At 34.0% G+C, this 19913-nt stretch overlaps 1 protein-coding gene across 1 annotated transcript in view; it reads right to left on the reverse strand.

Moving 5' to 3' along the window:
- Positions 1-19913, reverse strand: part of Erbin (erbb2 interacting protein) — a 128789-nt gene that overhangs the window by 59656 nt on the left and 49220 nt on the right. The window contains exons 2-4 of the mRNA XM_048806579.1: positions 14679-14726; positions 11048-11245; positions 2578-2695 (exon numbers count right to left, since the gene is read on the reverse strand). Coding sequence (XP_048662536.1) covers positions 2578-2695; positions 11048-11236 — 307 coding nt within the window. The 5' untranslated portion in view covers positions 11237-11245; positions 14679-14726. The remainder of the gene's footprint in view (positions 1-2577; positions 2696-11047; positions 11246-14678; positions 14727-19913) is intronic.

Genomic DNA, 19913 nt, shown 5'->3' on the forward strand with positions numbered 1-19913 from the left:
ATAAAAAATACTTCAAAAATCTTAATAAAGAGAAACACAAGCATTTTGGGGGGAATGGTGGCATTTTTGTTCAAACACTCCAAGACACTTCAGGGATCTGAAAGATGATGAGATTGTGGAATTGAATGTTGAGAGAGTGGAGTAAACAAAGTCCAGAGTCAGGATGGGTAGATCAAAGGTACAACATTTGGGACTTGCTGGGTATGTACCAAAATACATGAAGAAGTGTAATCTGCTGGCCATTCTAGAATCATTAGGACTGGGAGGTCATAGACATCTTTCAACAAGAGTCTGTAATGAGATTAGGAAACCGAATTTCAAACCAAAGATGCTCACAGATGCACTAGGCTGGAAGTCAAGCTGGAATACACATGGGATGTGCAGCTGTTGGACCCATTGCTTCTCCCTTAGCGTGTCTGTTCAGATATTCCAAAAATAGTTAAAATTTTATAACCTGGATAATTGACAAACCCATAAAAAAAAAAAAAAAAAAAAAAAAAAAACCTAAGGAATAATTCCATCAAAGAGATGAACTACCCATACACTGAAAACCATAGAACACTAAGAAAACTGAAAACACAATGAAAAAAAATTAAGGAAGCAGTAGAAGACATCCCAAGTTGCTAGAAAAATATATTCCCAAGTACAAAATTCAGGGAAAAAAGACCTTACCAATTTTGCTGATATCTAGTTCCCTGAGATTAATAAAATCTGCAATGGATGCTGATAATGTTGTTAAATCATTGACTGGCAAATTCAGTTTGTGTAGAGACTGACAGTTAAATTCAAGCTCAACATTCTTTTGAATTAAGATCGTCTATACTATCCACATTGTTCTACAGATTCAATGCAATCACTACTAAACTTCCAACAACATTTTTTTTCACAAAAAAACATGCTAATGCAAAAAAAAAAAAAAAAAAGTTAATGCAATGTTGAATTAAAAAAAAAAAACAAGGCTTCAGGTATCACATTCCCTAACTTAAATATATACCATAAAACTGCAGGAATTAAAGCAGTGTAGTACTAGCACAAGAACAGACACAGACTAATGGAACAAAATAAAGAGTTCTGAAATAAATTCATGCTTTTATGTTCAACTCAATTTTTCCAAAGGTGCCAAAAGAAACAATGGGGAAAGGACAATCTCTTCAAAACTGTTAGAACAATTAAATATCCCCATGCAGAAGAAGGAAATTAGGTTCTTATTTTACAAAATATGTAAAATTCAACTCAAAATGGATTAGTGGCTTAAATGTTAAACCTCAAACTATAGAATTACAAAAACAGGACCTAAGGGGAAAGCCTCATTATGCTCTGGAGTTTGGCAATGGTCTGAACAATGATTTTTTTTCTTTCTTAAGTAAGGGGTTAATATGCAAAATATGTAAAGAGTTCAAACAACTCAATATCAAGAGAACAACCAACTTGATTTTTAAAATGGCAAAGAACTTAAATAGATATTTCTCAAAAGAAGACATAGAATTGGCCAACAGGAATATGAAAAAATGTTCCACATTATTAATCATCAAAAAATGCAAATTAAATCCCCAGTGACATATACTTTACACATGTTAGAATGGCTATTATCAAAAAGACAACAGAGAGTTAAAGGTATAACTCAGTGGCAGAGCACTCACCTAGCACTTGCTCAATCCCCAACAATGGAAATAGAAGACAAAAGGGTTGATGAGGATTTGAAAAAAATTGAAATGGAACCCCCACTGTTGGTGGGACCATAATTTAGTATAGCCATTATAGAAAAGAGTATAGAGTCTCCTCAAAAATAATATTTTTTTTTATAAAGGACTACCAATAGCTAGTACTGGGTATATATCCAAAGAAAATCAAATTAGTATGTCCAAGAGGTATTTGAGGGGGCAGCTCAGTGGTAGCACTTGCATAGTATATATGGATGAGTGGAGAGAAAGAGAGAAACATCTGCAGAACATCTATGTTCTATACCTAAGACACAGAATTCACCTAAGTGTCCATCAACAGATGAGTGAATAAAGAAAATGTGGCATATATACACAATAAAGTACTATTCAAACTTGAAAAAGAAGGAAATCCTATTATTTGGGACAACTTGGATAAACCTAAAGGACATTTCATTAAATGAAGTAAGGAAAAAAGTCAAAACTACTTAATCTTATTTTCATATATAATCTTAAAAAGACAAAATCATAGAAGCACAGAGTAAGTAAAATGGTGGTTATCAGTGGCTGGAGAGGGGCAGGGTTTTGAGTATTAGGCTATATAGATAAAAGGATATAAACTTTAGACAGGAGAAACAAGTTCAAGAGGTCTATTACACAACCCGGTTACTACAGTTAATAACAACATTAAAAAAACCCACCATTTTCCACCTGTTTTAAGTTATCATAGTTTTTATACTTATAAAACAAATGCCAAGCCAAGAGTATAACAATAAATTTTACTGATTTATATAAAACAGGTTGCAAAATCTTTAAAATGGAAAAATAAAATTTTTATATTTTATTTGTTAAAACAACAGAAATCTGAATAATGAAATGTATTCCCAAGTACAAAAATTAAGGGAAAGAAAGACCTTACCATTTTTGCTGACATCTAGTTCCCTGAGATTAATAAGATTTGCAATGGATGCTGGTAACGTTGTTAAATCATTGTCTGGCAAACTCAGTTTGTGTAGAGATTGACAGTTAAAAAGTTGCTAGTGAAAAAAGAGAAAAAAGGATTTTGAATATCTTTTAAATTTCTTTAAATATTTCATCTATTACCTTTTACAAATAATTAGTAGTAGTAGTCATTAAAATAGAGTTTTACCCATACTAATATCAGAAAGATTTCTCATTATTCTGTTCATGTACCTGAATACATCTGTACCACTTAGAATGATTTATATCCTCATACTTCTAATCTAAGTGAAAAGTGAAACACACTTTAGAGTAAGAGTAAGGTTATATACTCTACTGAAGTAGTCAAAAAGGTGGAAGGGGCTGTTACATTTAATAAAATGTAGAGATTCTCTTTCAAACGAGTTTATTTCAAAATGAAAACCATAATAAAACTATTACCTATCAGATAGACAAAAGACTCAGCTATTCAAACTGCTTCAGCAAGCAACACAACTTGCTGAAAAACACATTATAAGGAAGAATACTGAATTTCAAGGCACAATTCCACAATTTAAGTATTTAATTCTTAAACATGTAACTGAAAATCCTTAATATTTTACCCACAGCCATTAGATTTCTCTTTAAAATTACCAAGAGTACCAATGAGTTTCTAAGTGTTATTACTACTGGTCACCAGGAAAGAAAGTCTTTTGCACACGTTCATTCAGTAGGTTTACACACATATGAAAATCTAATACAAATACTTCATGAAACAACTGCCATATACAACACACTTTATTTTCTAATATATTATAGTTAGGAATGCTAGATTCCAACAGGATGCCCAAATAAATAATGAATAATTTTTAGTACAAATGCATCCCATTGCACAGAATGTACACTTACAAAAATTTCTTCTTCATCTGAAAATCCTTCTTTAAGTGTCTTACCTTTTTATTCTCTAATTATCATAGTCTATATTATACAGTTCATTTTTCTAAATGCTGACCATGTGTACTAATCAGCTTTATAAGCCACCAATGGGTCTCTGGTCCACAGTTTCATAAACACTGCTGTTTGGATGGCTAAAGATCTTAACAAAAGTATAAGCTGTTTGCTTTTTTTAAAATAAAACACAGGAAACTGAGTACAGGATAAGAAGAAAAGAGAAAAATACACTAAAAAATTCTAGCAAACAAACAAGGTGATAATTTGATAGTGTTTCATGACACTAAATTTCTCCTTCCAGTTATTGCTACATTTCAGAATGAGTCCTCCAAAAACTTTCCAAACTGCAAATGAACAAAATACTGCCTCTAAAAAGATGTTTTAACAATAAAATCATGATAAAATAACAATCATCCCCAAATGCACATCAATGTTTTATGAAAACTAGAAAAAGACAGCATTACGGCCAGGCGCGGTGATACACGCCTTGTAATCCCAGTGGCTCCAGAGGTGGAGGCAAGAGGATCGCTAGTTCAGAGCCAGCCTCAGCAATTTAGCGAGGCGCTAAATAACTCAGTGAGACCCTGTCTCTAATAAAATACAAAATAGGGCTAGGGATATGGCTCAGTGGTCAAGTATTCCAGAGTTAAATCCCTGGTACCCAAAAACAAAAATTTAAAAAAAAAAAAAGAAAGAAAGAAAGAAAGAAAAAGACAGTATTGATTTCAGTTCTTTGTCCAGTTAAATCTATTGGCTCTACCAATTGTATAGTCTCATTATCTACCTCAGCAGTTATAATATGCGACAAAAGTAAATACAAATATTTTATCTTTGCAAAATTTTACATTGGTGCATTACAGTTACACATAATGGTGGAACTTGTTGATACATATTCATACATATGAATATAACAATATAATTTAGCAAATATCACTCCCCAGTATTTTCCTTTTTCTTCCCCTGGTCCCTTTCATCTATTCTACTGATGTCCCTTCAATTTTCACATCCCACCCACCTTTCTTTTCCTTTTTTTCTCTGTAGTTTTTGCATATGAGAGACAGTATTTAATAACCCTTGACCTTCTGAGTTTGGCTTGTTTTGCATTAATAAGGGTCTGATGTTTCACTTATTTTCCTATAAATGACTTAATTTCACTTTTAATGGTTGAATAAAAAATATTTCTATTGTGTAAATGTACCACATTTTCTTTATCCATTCACCACCTGTTGATGGACATCTACACTGGTTCCATAGTTTGGTTACTGTGAATTGTGTAACTATAAACACAGGTATGAATGTAGCGCCATAGTATGCTGACTTTCTTTTTTTGATTTGTATTTCCCTAATTATTAGTGATTGAATGTTTTTTTCTTATAGTTAGCCATTTGTAAATCTTCTTTTGAAAAGTGTGTGTTTAGTTCATTTGCCCATTTACTTATTTTGGTTATTTATCTTTTTGGTGTTTGTTTTTTTTTTTAGTTCTTTGTATATTCTGGATATTAATGATCTGTCAGAAGAGTAGCTAGTGATGATTTTCTCCACTTCTTTTTTTTTTTTTAATTTTTTATTGTTGGTTGTTCAAAACATTACAAATTTCTTGACATATCATATTCCACACTTTGATTCAAGTGGGTTATGAACTCCCACCTTCACCCCATACACAGATTGCAGAATCACATCAGTTACACATCCATTGATTTACATATTGCCATACTAGTGTCTGTTGTGCTCCGCTGCCTTTCCCATCCTCCACCATCCCCCCTCCCCACCTCTCCCCTCCCCTCCCCTCCTCTCTCTCTACCTCCTCCACTGTATAACCCTGAGGGTCTCCTTCCATTACCATGCAATTTCCCTTCTCTCTCCCTTTCCCTCCCACCTCTCATCCCTGTTAAATGTTAATCTTCTTCTCCTGCTCTTCGTCCCTACTCTGTTCTTAGTTACTCTCCTTATATCAAAGAAGACATTTGGCATTTGTTTTTTAGGGATTGGCTAGCTTCACTTAGCATAATCTGCTCTAATGCCATCCATTTCCCTGTAAATTCTATGATTTTGTCATTTTTTAATGCAGAGTAATACTCCATTGTGTATAAATGCCACATTTTTTTTATCCATTCGTCTATTGAAGGGCATCTAGGTTGGTTCCACAGTCTTGCTATTGTGAACTGTGCTGCTATGAACATCGATGTAGCAGTGTCCCTGTAGCATGCTCTTTTTAGGTCTTTAGGGAATAGACCAAGAAGGGGAATAGCTGGGTCAAATGGTGGCTCCATTCCCAGCTTTCCAAGAAATCTCCATACTGCTTTCCAAATTGGCTGCACCAATCTGCAGTCCCACCAGCAATGTACAAGTGTACCCTTTTCCCCACATCCTCGCCAGCACTTGTTGTTGTTTGACTTCCTAATGGCTGCCAATCTTACTGGAGTGAGATGGTATCTTAGGGTGGTTTTGATTTGCATTTCTCTGACAGCTAGAGATGTTGAGCATTTTTTCATGTACTTGTTGATTGACTGATTTTCTCCACTTCTGAAGGTTCTCTCTTCACATTCTTGATTGTTTCCTTTGCTGTGCTGAAGCTTTTTAATTTGATGCCATCCCACTTATTAACTCTTGACATTATTTCCTGAGTTTTAGGGGCCCTACTGAGAAAGTCCTTGCCTGTGCCTTAGATGTAATTCCTGCCTAGGTATTTAATCCATTTTGGGTTGACTTTTGTGCAGCATGAGAGATAAAGTTCTAGTCTCATTATTCTATATATGCACAACCAGTGTTCCTAGCACCATTTGTTTAAAAGGCTGTTTTCTATCCAGTGTATATTTTTGGCACCTTTGTCAAAGATAAGGTGACTTACCTGAGTGGGTTTGTCTCTGTGTTTCCTATTCCATACCATTGGTCTATGTATGTTTTTAATTTTTTTATTTGTTTTAATTAGTAATACATGACAGTAGAATGCATTTACCATCATGTAGTTTTTGTTACTGTATCCCTGTAGTACAATTTGTAGTCAGGGATTGTGATACTTCCAGCATTGCTTTTTTGGCTTAGAATTGCTTTGAGTATTCTGGGTCTTTAATTCTTTCAAATCAATTTTAGTACTGTTCTATTTTTTTTAGTTCTGTGGAAAATGTCATTGGCATTTTGATGGGAATGGTAGTGATTCTGTATACTGCTTTTGGTAGTATGGTCACTTAAAACCATATTAATTCTGCCTATCCATGAACACAGGAGGTCTTTCCATCTTCTTGCATCTTCTTTAGTTTCTTTCTTCAGTGTTATATGGTTTTTATTGTAGAGGTCTTCTTTTCCTTAGTTAGATTTATTACTAGGTAGTTTTGCTTTCATGAATGGGATTGTTTTCCTGATTTCTTTCTCAGCAGATTCATTTTTGGTGTTTAGGAAAGCTATTGATTTTTATATGTTGAGTCTGTAACCTGTTAATTTGCTGAATTTATTAGTTCTGGCAGTCTTTTTTTAAAATATTTTTTTAGTTGTAGTTGAACACAATACCTTTATTTTATATATTTATTTTTATGTGGTGCTGAGGATCGAACCCAGTGCCTTGCACATGCTAGGCAAGTGCTCTACCACTAAGCCACAACCCCAGCCCTCTGACAGTCTTTTGGTGAATCTTCTAAGTATAAGATTACACCATCTGCAAACAGTGATAATTTTTACTTCTTCCTTTTCTGTTTTTATATCTTTTATTTCCTTCTCTCAAATAAGAGTACTGACAATGAACATCCTAGTCTTGTTCCAGATTTTAAAGGAAATACTTTCAGTTTTTCTCCATTCACTCTGATTTTGGCTTTGGGTTTTTCATATATACCCTTTATGATGTTGAGATGAGGTTTCATCCATAGTTTCTTCAGTTCTTTTATCATGAATGGGTGTTGAATTCTGTTGAAGGCTTTCTCTGCATCTATTGAGATGACTAAGTGATTTCTGTTCTTAATTCTATTTATGAATTACATTTATTGATTTGCATGTTAAATCATCCTTGCATTCCTGGGATAAAACCTACTTGATCATAATGTACAATCTTCTTAAAATGTTATTGAATATGAGTTTATAAGGTTTTATTAAGGATTTCTGCATCTAAGTTCAACAGGAATATTAGTTTGTAGTTTTCTTTCCTTGATATGTCCTTATCTGGTTTGGGTATGAGCATGATACTGGCTTCACAGAATGAATTTGGAAGCCAAATTCTTTCTATTTCATGGAATAACTTGACAAGCATTGTCATTAGTTCTGTAAAGGTCTGGTAGAATTCAGGTGAGAATTCATCTGGTTCTGGGCTTTTCTTTGGCAGAAGGTTTTTTTATTACTGCTTCTGTTTCACTTCCAGTTATTGGTCTCTTTAAGTTTTTTAAGTTTTCTTAATTCAATTTTGGCAGGTCATAAGTATCTAAAAATGTATCCATTTCTTATATGTTTTCCAAATTATTGTAGTATAAAGGTTTTCAAAATAGTCCCTAATGATCCTCTGGATTTTGGTGGTGTCTGTTATAATTTCTCCTTTTTCATCTCTAATTTTATTCATTTGGGCTTTCTCTTTCTTTTGGTTAGTTTGACTATAGGCTTATCAATATTATTTATCTTTTCAAAGAACCAACTATTTGTTTCATTGATCCTTTGTATTTTTTTATTTTCAATTTAATTGGTCTCAGCTCTGATCTTAATTATTTCCTTCCTTCTACTGGTTTTGGAATTGGTTGTTCTCCTTTTTCAAGGCCTTGAGATGCATCATTAGATTGTTTTGGAGGGATCTTTCTGAATTTCTCATGTAAACATCAGAAACTTTCCTTTTAGAACTGTCTTCAGAATTTTTTATTTTCTCCCTTAATTTCTTTTTTTTTAATTTTTTTATTGTTGGTTGTTCAAAACATTACATAGTTCTTGATATATCATATTTCACACTTTGATTCTCCCTTAATTTCTTTTATCACGCCTTCATAATTCCAAAGTGTACTGTTCAATTTCCATGTGTTTATATAGTTTCTGTAGGGATTTTTGGTGCTGACTTCTAATTTTATTCCAATGAAATCCAATAAGATTCAAAGAGTTGTTTTGTGGCATAAATATGGTGAATGGTTCTGTGAACTGCTAAGAAGAAAGTGTGTTTGGCTGAGGTTGGATGAAATATTCTATAGATGTCTGTCAAGTCCATCTGATTTATAATATTTTTCAATTCCAAAGAGTTTTTACTCGGTTTGTGTCTAATGGATTACCTATCTAATGGTGAGAGAGGTGTGTTGAAATCACCCAGTATTATCATAATTGGGTCTATCTGAGGCTTCAATTCAAGCAGTATTTCTTTTATGTAATTAGGTGCACCAACATTTGGGGCACAAATATTTACTATCATTATATTTTCCTGTTGGACTGTTTCCTTTTCCACTATAAAGTGACCTTGTTTGTCTCTCCTGATTGATTCTGGCTTTAACACTACTTTATCAGATATCAGAGAATCTACTACTCCTGCTTATTTCCCAGCTCCTTTCACATGGTATATCAATTTCCATTGTTTCACCTATCAGTGGATTTTCTTCACACAACATACAGTTGGGTCTTGTTTTTTAATCCATTCTGCTAGTCTATATCTTTTACTTGGAGAGATGAGATCATTTACATTGTTATTACAGAGATATTTTCATTATTTCCTGCCATTCTGATTTATTTCTAATGTTTAATTTGGTTCTGTTTCTCATTTGCTTAGCTACTCTTCAAAGCAGATTTGTTTATTTGTCAGCTCTGGGGCTTATTTTTTATTTCTTCTGTATGGAGTATTTCTTTAAGTAAGATCTTAAGTGACAGTTTAATAGTCATGAATTCTTTTAGTTTCTGCATACCTTAGAAGGTTTTTTTTTTCCGTTCAATTCTAAGGATAGTTTCATGGGATATAGCAATCTTGCTGACAAGTTATTTTATTTCAGAGCTCAACACACATAATTCCAAGACTTCCTGGCTTTTAGAGTCTGTACTGAGAAAACAGAATTCCAAATTACTTGCCTCTCTAAATGTGACCTGATGTTTTTCTCTTGAGGCTTTTAAAATTTTTAACTTTATTCTGTATTTAATTATAATGTGTCATGGAGAGATTCTTTTTTGATCTTGTCTATTTGGGATTCTGAGTGCCTTCTGCATCTGGATATCCATCTCATTCTCAAGGCTTAGAAAATTTTCTGATACTCTGAATAGATATCTACTCTATTAGCTTGCATCTCAAAATCCTCAATTTCAGTGATTCTTAAATTTGGTCTTTTAATGTTGTCCCAGAGTTTCTGTATATTCTGAACATGGTTAATTATTATCTTTTCTTTAATACTGTCTGAATGTTTAAGAATGGCCACTCTGTCTTTGAACTCTGAGATTCTGTCTTCAGCAATGTCTACTCTATTAGGAAGACTTTCAACTGAACATTTTATTTGTTGTGTCTTTCATTTCCAAGATTTCTGTTTCGGTCTTTTTCAATACCTTTGTCTCTTTATTGAATTACTCATTCATATCTTGTACTGACTTCCTTAATTCATTCAGTTTTTTTCTGTGTTTTCTTCAAATTCATTGATCATTTTTATAATCATTCTCTTGAATTTTTTATGTGCTATTTCAGCCACTTTGATATCTTTGGAGTAAGTTGCTAATAAATCACAAACTGTAGGAGGTGTCATTTTATCTTGTTTTTTTCCTATTTCTTATATTCCTGTGTTGGGTTTTATGCATCTTCTGGGATGGATTTCTCTTCTACTCTTATATGTTGGCCTTCTGAGGACACAGCTTTCTCTTACCAAAAGTGTTCTAGAGTGATCTAGACTGAGATTCCTCACAGGTGTGGTTATCTACAGTTTTCATGTTAACTGTTTTTGCTGTGGGAGCAGATGTCTATGAGTGAGATTTGAGGGCCCACCGAGGGCCCACCCCATCTGTTCCTACTTGGGGCCTGGTTGGTAGTTTGGGTTTTATCTCTTCTATTCTTTAAGTATAGCAAAAGCTTGAATGTCGTTAACTTGTGTGTGGGGCAAGATGCGCTGTCTTTTGACTGAGTTTAGTTCAGCAGTCGAGTATCTACCCTGTGAACTTGCAGTATCCCAGTAGTAAGTACCGCTGTTTATATCCTGAGCCATAGAGCAAATGGAAATGTAGCCTTTCTCTAATCTGCCATGTTGGCATTAACCATTTCCTGGCTTTCAAGGTGTCCAGTGTATTCTCTATAGATTTTCCAGTATATCTGTACAGCAGAGCAAACTGGGCATATGAAAGGGAGCTACCCAAGAATAGTCAGTGCAAATTTTTAAGTTATTTGGCACTAGTATTCAAGCAATTAATTTGAAGTTTTAAAATCTATTTTGAAAATTTTATTATGCAGCATGACTTAGTGTAAATTAAACTAAAAAAAGGGAAACACATACATATATATGGACAGCATTATGGCAATATTAGGAATATCAAACTTCTAAGACAAAGAAATCTCCAAAGATAATTCTTGAAAAATTGTGTTACCATACCTTTGGAAGCTCTTCAATCTGATTAGCGTCTAAATAGAGCTCCTCCAAAGTTTTTTCAAAAGTAAAAATCTCTTTGGGAACCTGTTCCAAACTGCAATGGGAATAATCCAGAGTAGTGACAGTCTCCTCTTCCCCTCGTAAACAGCGACATGGTACCAACCGCACAAATAAACTTCGTTTTGTAGTCATTTTTAAATACTGTAATATTCAAATAAAAATAAATTTGATTAAAACATACATAACTAACAAGTTTTCTTATTTACTTATTATAATTCTTATGTCACAGATAATTCCCCACTACTACATACTCAGTGGAGTCCATTTGACATTGCTTTGGTATCCACATTTATATCTACTGGATTACAAATTTGACTCAAGTACTTTAGTACTCTCTAAAACAATCCATGAAGCACCAAATTATATGCTTCTACAAAATGCTTTATGAGTGCTTCTTAATTCTCTAAAAGAAATACTCTAATACAACAAGATTTTTCTTTAATTACTGGCTTTAAAAATTCTGTGTTCCATCCTAATATTATAGAATAAGTTATACTCCAGACATGTATAATGTCAAAACACACTCTGTCATGTGTGTTTTAAAAAGTAAAAAGAACAAATTGAAAAATAAAATAAGAATTCTGTATGTTTCTTAGTTAAGCACTTGATTATGTGTACTTTTGAATAGAAAGCAGAAATGTAAAAACATTTTCAGTTTTCCTAACCAACTATCAGAGATTAATCACCATTTAACTTCCCTATGATTCTCCCATATGAAAATTCCCATTTACCCCAAAAATATGTTGTTCTAATCAAATATTAGCCTTACAGTCTTTCTACAAAGCTTACAGGTCTCAAATGTACTTAAGATTATACACTGAACCATAAATTTGCTTAAATAAAGCACAAACTTCAAATCAAATGAGAGAAAAAGCTACTTTTGAATTAGTGGAAATTCTAGTGAAGGCCAGTTTCGCAAAGTATACAATGTATGTGCATAGGTTATTCCAACTAGGTTAAGATTATATTAGCAAAGAAAGACCTACTCTAATAAATAGGAATGACTGATAATCAGTGTTGTCATTTGTGTTAAATGACAAATTCTTACCCTACTTAGTATTAGATTACTTCTAACCAGGGCCAACCCTAAGACAAAGCCAGTGTGGTCTCAGGCACAAAATGTAAGGAGGTGTCAAAAAACAGTAATCAAGATAAATATTTTTAATACATTTTTTAAAAAATCCATTTATTATCAAAATGAAAAATGTTTAAATAAATACAAGATCAGTATTACTGATTTGCCCTTATGCTTCAGGTTTCAATATGGCTCTATATGGCATGGCACAAAACTCTTCTTCAAATTATGTATGATAGGGCTGGGGCTATAGCTCAGTGGCACAGAGCTTGCCTGGCACACGTGAGACACTGGATTCGATCCTTAGCACCCCATAAAATAAAATAAAAACATGCTGTTCATCTATAACTACAAAATTTTTTAAAATTATGTATGATACTCGAGTGTTTAATACAGGTAGAATAAGTATTTCTCTTGCAATCTTCTTTAAAATCTGACTTTACTCAGTCACCAAATGCCTGGCATTGTGCTAAAATCTTTAGGTAAACTATAGGCATATTCTCATTTCATCCTCACTACAACTTTCTAAGACATGTATTATTATCTCCATTTTCCCACTGAGGCCTTATTGGAGTCAAGTCCTCAAAACTATTCAAGTATTAATAGGTATTTGCTATACACTTCAGGATTTACAAAAAGAAACTATGATGCCAAACATTAGATGGTTCCATCTAGGGTTGGGAACACTTGCCTGTTACATGCAAGACCTTGATTCCATCCCCAGAACCATGGGGGGAAAAAAAGAAAGGTTTCCATTAAAACCCTTGTCAGAAAATAAATATCCAGAAAAGTTTACTGAACACTTACTATAAACAATCCATGTTGTACAAAGGCATGTTTTACCAATAGGAATAAACAGTTCATTTTTAAAATTCTGAAAATGAGCATGAAATTTCTAATTCTATACATTTTAAGAATATCACTAATATTGAGTTAGGAGAATACTTAAGAACAATAGGAAGAATTCTATCTGTACTGTCCAATATGTCACTAAACACATGTAACTATTTAAGCTTAATATTACAGTTAATCAAATAAAATTTCTCAATTACCCTAACTACATTTTAAATGCTCAGCAGTTACACATGGCTAGTAGCTACCAGAGTAGACTAACCAAATACAGAACATGTCCATCATTGCAGAAAGTTCTATTGAGTAGAGCTATTTTAATGTTTCAAACTATGACTCTAGCACATCATAACTACTGCATGTGTGTATATTTTTTATATTGTTTATTTTTTTATTTTTGGTACAAGGGATTGAACCCAGAGGCACTTAACCACTGAGCCACATCCCCAGCACCCCCGCCCCTTTTTAATATTTTATTTATTGACAGGGTCTTGCTGTGTTATTTAGGACCTCACTAAATTGCTGAGGCTGGCTTTGAACTTGCAATATTCCTGTCTCTGTCTCCCAAGCTTCGGGGATTACAGGTGTGCTCCACTATACCTGGCTATAATTTGATAGTATCCAGGAACTTGGAAGATAAGGCCTAGAAAATCCTTAATTTCAGAATATAATTCCTAAGAATAAAGGCTATCAAATGTTATTATATGTGATTTAAAATAATGCATACTTATTTTAGTTGTGATATAGACACTTGAGGTATAAGGCAATTTACAGGGTAAAGCAATTATAACAATAATGAAAAACTTCCAAGATTTTTCTGTAGAGCTAATCATGTTGCAAGTTGTAGAACTTAGAAAGGACAATGAATTCAGAAAGGGAAGATTAGATGAATACTTGGCTCTAGAAAGCTGCATAGAGTTTACAATCTCAAAAGAAAATTTCTGTGGATAAAGGTTATGAAAAGAACACTTTAGACCTCAGATTAAATTCAGTTTTGTTTTCAGACAGGGTCTCACTACACTGGTCCAGGTTGGCCTTGAACTGTTACACTTAGGTGACCTTCCTATCTCAATCTCCTCAATAGCTGGCACTACAAACATGTGCCACCATACTTTGAGACCACAGATTAAATTCAGTAGGTCTAGAGACAATAGAAAAATAGACCCCAATTCTATACACACCTGCAGATGGAAGTGATGCAGGATAAAAATGGATTTAAAAAAAAAAGTACTCTACTTTCATGTATATCTAAAAATAACAAATTTTTTAAAAGGTAAAGAAAACCTTAATTCTTGAGGCCAAAGGGGCAAGTATCATATTTTTAAAGAGTAAATGAGTAAAAATGCCCAGAAATCGTACCTGACACAATAATTCATTGTATTATTCCCTACACAATAATAATACATTGTATTATCCCTTACACAACAATATAAGGAAGTAATCCACAGAGAGACGGCCTAGCCTGAACAGCAACTGATCAACATGGCAACTGCTAATTTGACTTTTAAGAAAAGAAGAGTTCTTTTATAAAGCAGAAGTAACATTGTAGAGGTTAAGAATTGTCTAACAACATGAAGGAAAAAGAAGCAAACCAGAGAAGGGTCATAATATGTGTAAAACTTTCTAACAAAAGAAATTAAAGCTACTTACCACTGGGTTGAATTTATCTCCCTGATGTTTCTTAATTGAACCAACATTCTACGGAAAGCAAAAGAGAATAAAAATTAACAATAAAGAAAAAGAGAATCAAAATTGATAATAAAAATGAATCTTTATAACTGTAAGGAAAATCTCTTCTAATTCCCAAATTACATCAACAGTAAAATTGATATTTTAAAAACTGACCATTATAAACTGAAAACAGGACCAAGTAATTAAACCAAACTACTAGCTTAAAAAAAAAAATGGCCACATCTGCTCAAATTTGCTAACTTTTAAATAAATGACTAAATGACTATACGCAGGATGTATGAGGTCCTGGGTTCCAGAGCCACAAAAAATAAATGAAGAACGTCTTAACAAATTAATTGTTTTTCACATATTTGTAATTATTGAAAGCCTTCAAAAAACAAATATCCTTTCACCCATTATTAAAATGCCATTTATTTGAACTTATTGACAAATAATAAAATTTTCCCATGTAAAAAAAAAACACTCTCATCACCAACTATATTTAAATTTAGTAGTTTATGGAGGTTCTGTGTGGCATTCACTGTATAATGCTTATCAGACTTATTCCCTCCCCCTTTTTATGTGATAAAAGATTTATTTTTATGTAAATTTTTTATTTATATATGATAGCACAATGCATTACAATTCTTATTACACACATAGAGCACAATTTTTCATATTTCTGGTTGTATATATAGTACATTCACACCAACTCGTGTCTTCATACCTGTACTTTGGATAATAATGATCATCATATTCCACCATCATTTCTAACCCCATGCCCTCTCCCTTCCCCTCCAACCCCTCTGCCCTATCTAGAGTTCATCTATTCCTCCCATGCTGCAGCTCCCTATCCTACTATGAATCAGCCTCCTTATATCAAATAAAACATTCGGCATTTGGTTTTCTTGGGATTGGCTAACTTCATTTAGCACTATCTTCTCTAACTCCACTATTTACCTGCAAATGCCATGATTTTATTCTCCTTTATTGCTGAGTAATATTCCATTGTGTATGCCACATTTTTTAATCCATTCATATTGAAGGGCATCTAGGTTGGTTCCACAGTTTAGCTATTGTGAATTATGCTTATTCCCCCTTTTTAAGAAGCTTGATTATTCAGAGTAATAATGGGCCTGGGGAAAATACCCACTTTTGAGCTTTCCAGGCCAGGAGGAAGGGAGAGGAAATAGGTAACTAAGATCAAAGATCAAAGATCAAGAGTCTGCTTTGGAAGTGGAAGGTCAGTTGGTTCTAGGAAAACATATACTTTCTTAACATATGGGAACAAAAGTGTCTGAAACCACCAGTCTTCCATTTTTCTAGCCTTGAATCTGGAATATGATGCCTAGATCTATAACAAGCATGAGGATTAAAAACCTGCCAATAAATAAGGCTAAGAGAGTGGAAAGACAAAACTAGCCAATCTCTAACTGCACTGCTGAGTAGCTAAACCAATTATAACTACTGCCTACTTCTGGATTTGTGAGTTATGTGACAAAACTAAATCCCTTATTTGCTTAAAGCATTGTCATACTCTGTTTCTGAAACCAACACATTTCAAAGAGAGACAGCTTGAACCATAAAAGATCTTAATAAAAAGTATACGCAGGGCTGGGCTTCTGGCTCAGTGGTAGAGCGCTTGCCTAGAATGTGTGAATCACTGGGTTCGATTCTCAGCACCACATACAAATAAATAAATAAAATTTAAAAATTTCATCAACAATAAAAATATTTTTAAAAAAGTATACGCAGCTTGCACACACACAGAAATGTGTTTACGCATACATGCATATGTATATAAAACCAACAATCTGTTTCGTGAAAATTCAGTGATATCCATGAATATTTCAGAGTTTTACAGTCACCCTGAATATAAAAACCTATTAATCGGGCTGGGGATGTGACTCAAGTCGTAGTGCGCTTGCCTAGCATGCGTGAGGCACTAAATGATTTAAGACTACTGAGTTATTTAGCCTTCTCCACAAATTCTTATATACTGCACACCACACAAAATTATTTTTTGTGTATACGAAGCACAGATGGTCACTAAATCTTTTGCCATTCAATATATTCACATATGATGTGATAAGTTTGGTAGAATGGAGCTGAAAATAAACTAAAATGGAATAAGATAATAGGAAAAGGCTGGAAGTAAGAGTTATAAGATGTTTATGTCAGAAACTTTAGTTTGAAATACATGAAAAATACCTTAGTGAATCCTAAGTAGGCAGTTGAACAGGGCATGCAAAAACATAAGGAAAGATCCACACTCTTTCAATTCCCAGTTCAATTTGAAAATAAATTTGAAAATCATCTGCTTACAGATTCTATTTTAAGCAATAAAATTAGATGAAATCATCAGGAATATGAGGATAGAAAAAAAAAAAACAGACCCAATGAATGAGCCCTAAGACATTATGAACTTAGGGGTCAGAAAGAGAGAGGACCAGCAAAAGACACTGAAGAGAAGAGAACCCACCCACACTGCACCCACACACACACACACACAGGTGATTCCTAAAGTTAAATGAAAAAACTGTTTCAAGGAAGAAGGAATTGACAAATTCTGTTAATAAGGACTTATTTATTGCCGCTGTGTGTTAATGTAAGGTCACTGATTATCTTGACAAGACCATTTCTAGTGGACAAGAAAAACACTGGAAGGCATTCAAAGAAGAACAGAAACTGAGGAGCCACCTCAGTAGTGGAGGAACTGCTCAGCATGCACTGAACCTGGGTTCAATCCTTAGTACCACAACAAGAAGGGAGGAAATGAAAGAAGAGGGGAGGGAGGACTGGATACAACAAGGAGATAACTCAGGTAGTTTTGCTACAGATACAACAGTGGGTTTGTAGGCACATAGGGAATAATCTGATAGAAAAATTCACTGATCCCCACCACTCCCCGTGTCGGTACTGGGAATTGAACTCAGGGCCTCACGCAGCTAGGTAAGCAGTATGCTACTGAGTTACATCCCCAACCCTTTTTATTTTGAGACAGGGTCTCACTAAGTGGTCTAGACTAGCCTCAAACTTGTGATTTTCCTGCCTCAGCTTCCCCAGCAGCTAGGATTGCATCACCACACATGGCTGATAATTTTATGAATAGGATTTGGGCAGCCACTTATAGGCCCATATAAAATCTCCCACCACTGGAAAAAAAAAAGTTACTAAAACGAGGAAGAAAACAGCAAAATGAAACTCAGGGATAACTGCGCAATTAGTTGAATAAAATTCACTCAGTATTTTTCAAAAGTACAAAATTACGACATCTTTTTTCTAGAGGTTCTGACCTAATGTTAGGTATAAAACTCAACACTCTTTATCTTAAAATGTTCATGTGGTTCCTTTTTTTGAACACAGTGTCAACAATAACCAATAAAAATGAAACCTCAGAATAATTATGATTTGCATTTCTCTAATTACTAAAGAAATGCAAATCATGATTATTATTATTATTGTGTTAAACATTTTTTCATATATTTGTTGATTAGCTGTATCTGTTCAGCACCTTAGCCCATTTATTGACTGGACTGCTTGTTGTTTTGGTGTTAAGTTTTTTGAGTTCTGTTTATATTCTGGAGATTAGTGCTCTGATGTGCGTGTGGCAAAAATTGGCTCCCAAAATGTAGGTCTCTGTTCACCTCATTGTTTCTTTTGCTGAGAAGAAGCTTTTCAGTTTGAGTCCATCCCATTTGTTTATCCTTAATTTTATTTCTTGCACTTTAGGAGTCTTGTTAAGGAGTCAGGGCCTAATCCAACGTGATGAAGATCTGGACCTACTTTTTCCTCTATAAGCCACAGGGTCACTAGTCTAATTCCTAGGTCCTTGATCCACTTTTGAGTTTTGTGCATGGTGAGAGACAGAGGTTTAGTTTCATTTTGATACATATGGATTTCCAGTTTTCCCAGCACCATTTGTTGAAGAGACTATCTTTTCTCCACTGTATGTTTTTGGCGCCTTTGCCTAGTATGAGATAACTGTATTTATGTGGATTTGTCTCTGTGTCTTCCATTCTGTACCATTGGTCTACATGTCTATTTTGGTGCCAATAATAGGCCATTTTTGTTACTATAGCTTTGTAGTATAGTTTAACATCTGTTATTGTGATGTGATGTTATTGTGATGCTTCGGGCTTCACTCTTCTTGCTAAGGATTGCTTTGGCTATTCTGGGTCTCTTAGTTTTCCAAATGAATTTCATGATTGCTTTTTTCATTTCTATAGGGAAAGACAATGGGATTTTAATTGGAATCACACTGAATTTGTATAGAACTTTGGGTAGTATGCCATTTTGACAATATTAATTTTGCCTATACAAGAGCATGGGAGATCTTTCCATCTTCTAAGGTCTTCTTTGATTTCTTTTTCTAGTGTTCTGTAGCTTTCATTGTAGAGATATTTCACCTCTTTTGTTAAGTCAATTCCCGAGTTTTGTTTTGTTTTGGAGGCTATTGTGAATGCGTTAGTATTCTTGATTTCTCTTTCAGAGGATTCATCACAGACGTATAGAAATGCATTTGATTTATGGGTATTGATTTTTTTATTCCTTTTTTTAATTGGTTGTTCAAAACATTACAAAACTCTTGACATATCATATTTCATACATTAGATTCAAGTGGGTTATGAACTCCCATTTTTACCCCAAATACAGATTGCAGAATCACATCGGTTACACATCCACATTTTTACATAATGCCAAATTAGTAACTGTTGTATTCTACTACCTTTCCTATCCTCTACTATCCCCCCCTCCCCTCCCCTCCCATCTTCTCTCTCTACCCCACTTATTGTAATTCATTTCTCTCCTTGTTTTTTTTTCCCCATTCCCCTCATAACCTCTTATATGTAATTTTGTATAACAATGAGGGGTTTCCTTCCATTTCCATGCAATTTCCCTTTTCTCTATCTTTCCCTCCCACCTCATGTCTCTGTTTAATGTTAATCTTTTCCTCCTGCTCTTCCTCCCTGCTTTGTTCTTAGTTGCTCTCATTATATCAAAGAAGACATTTGGCATTTGTTTTTTAGGGATTGGCTAGCTTCACTTAGCATAATCTGCTCTAGTGCCATCCAATTCCCTGCAAATTCCATGATTTTGTCATTTTTTAGTGCTGTGTAATACTCCATTGTGTATAAATGCCACATTTTTTTTTTATCCATTCATCTATTGAAGGGCATCTGGGTTGGTTCCACAGTCTAGCTATAGTGAATT

This window comes from Marmota marmota, unplaced genomic scaffold, assembly GCF_001458135.2.
Source record: "Marmota marmota marmota unplaced genomic scaffold, marMar, whole genome shotgun sequence".
Lineage (NCBI taxonomy): Eukaryota > Metazoa > Chordata > Mammalia > Rodentia > Sciuridae > Marmota > Marmota marmota.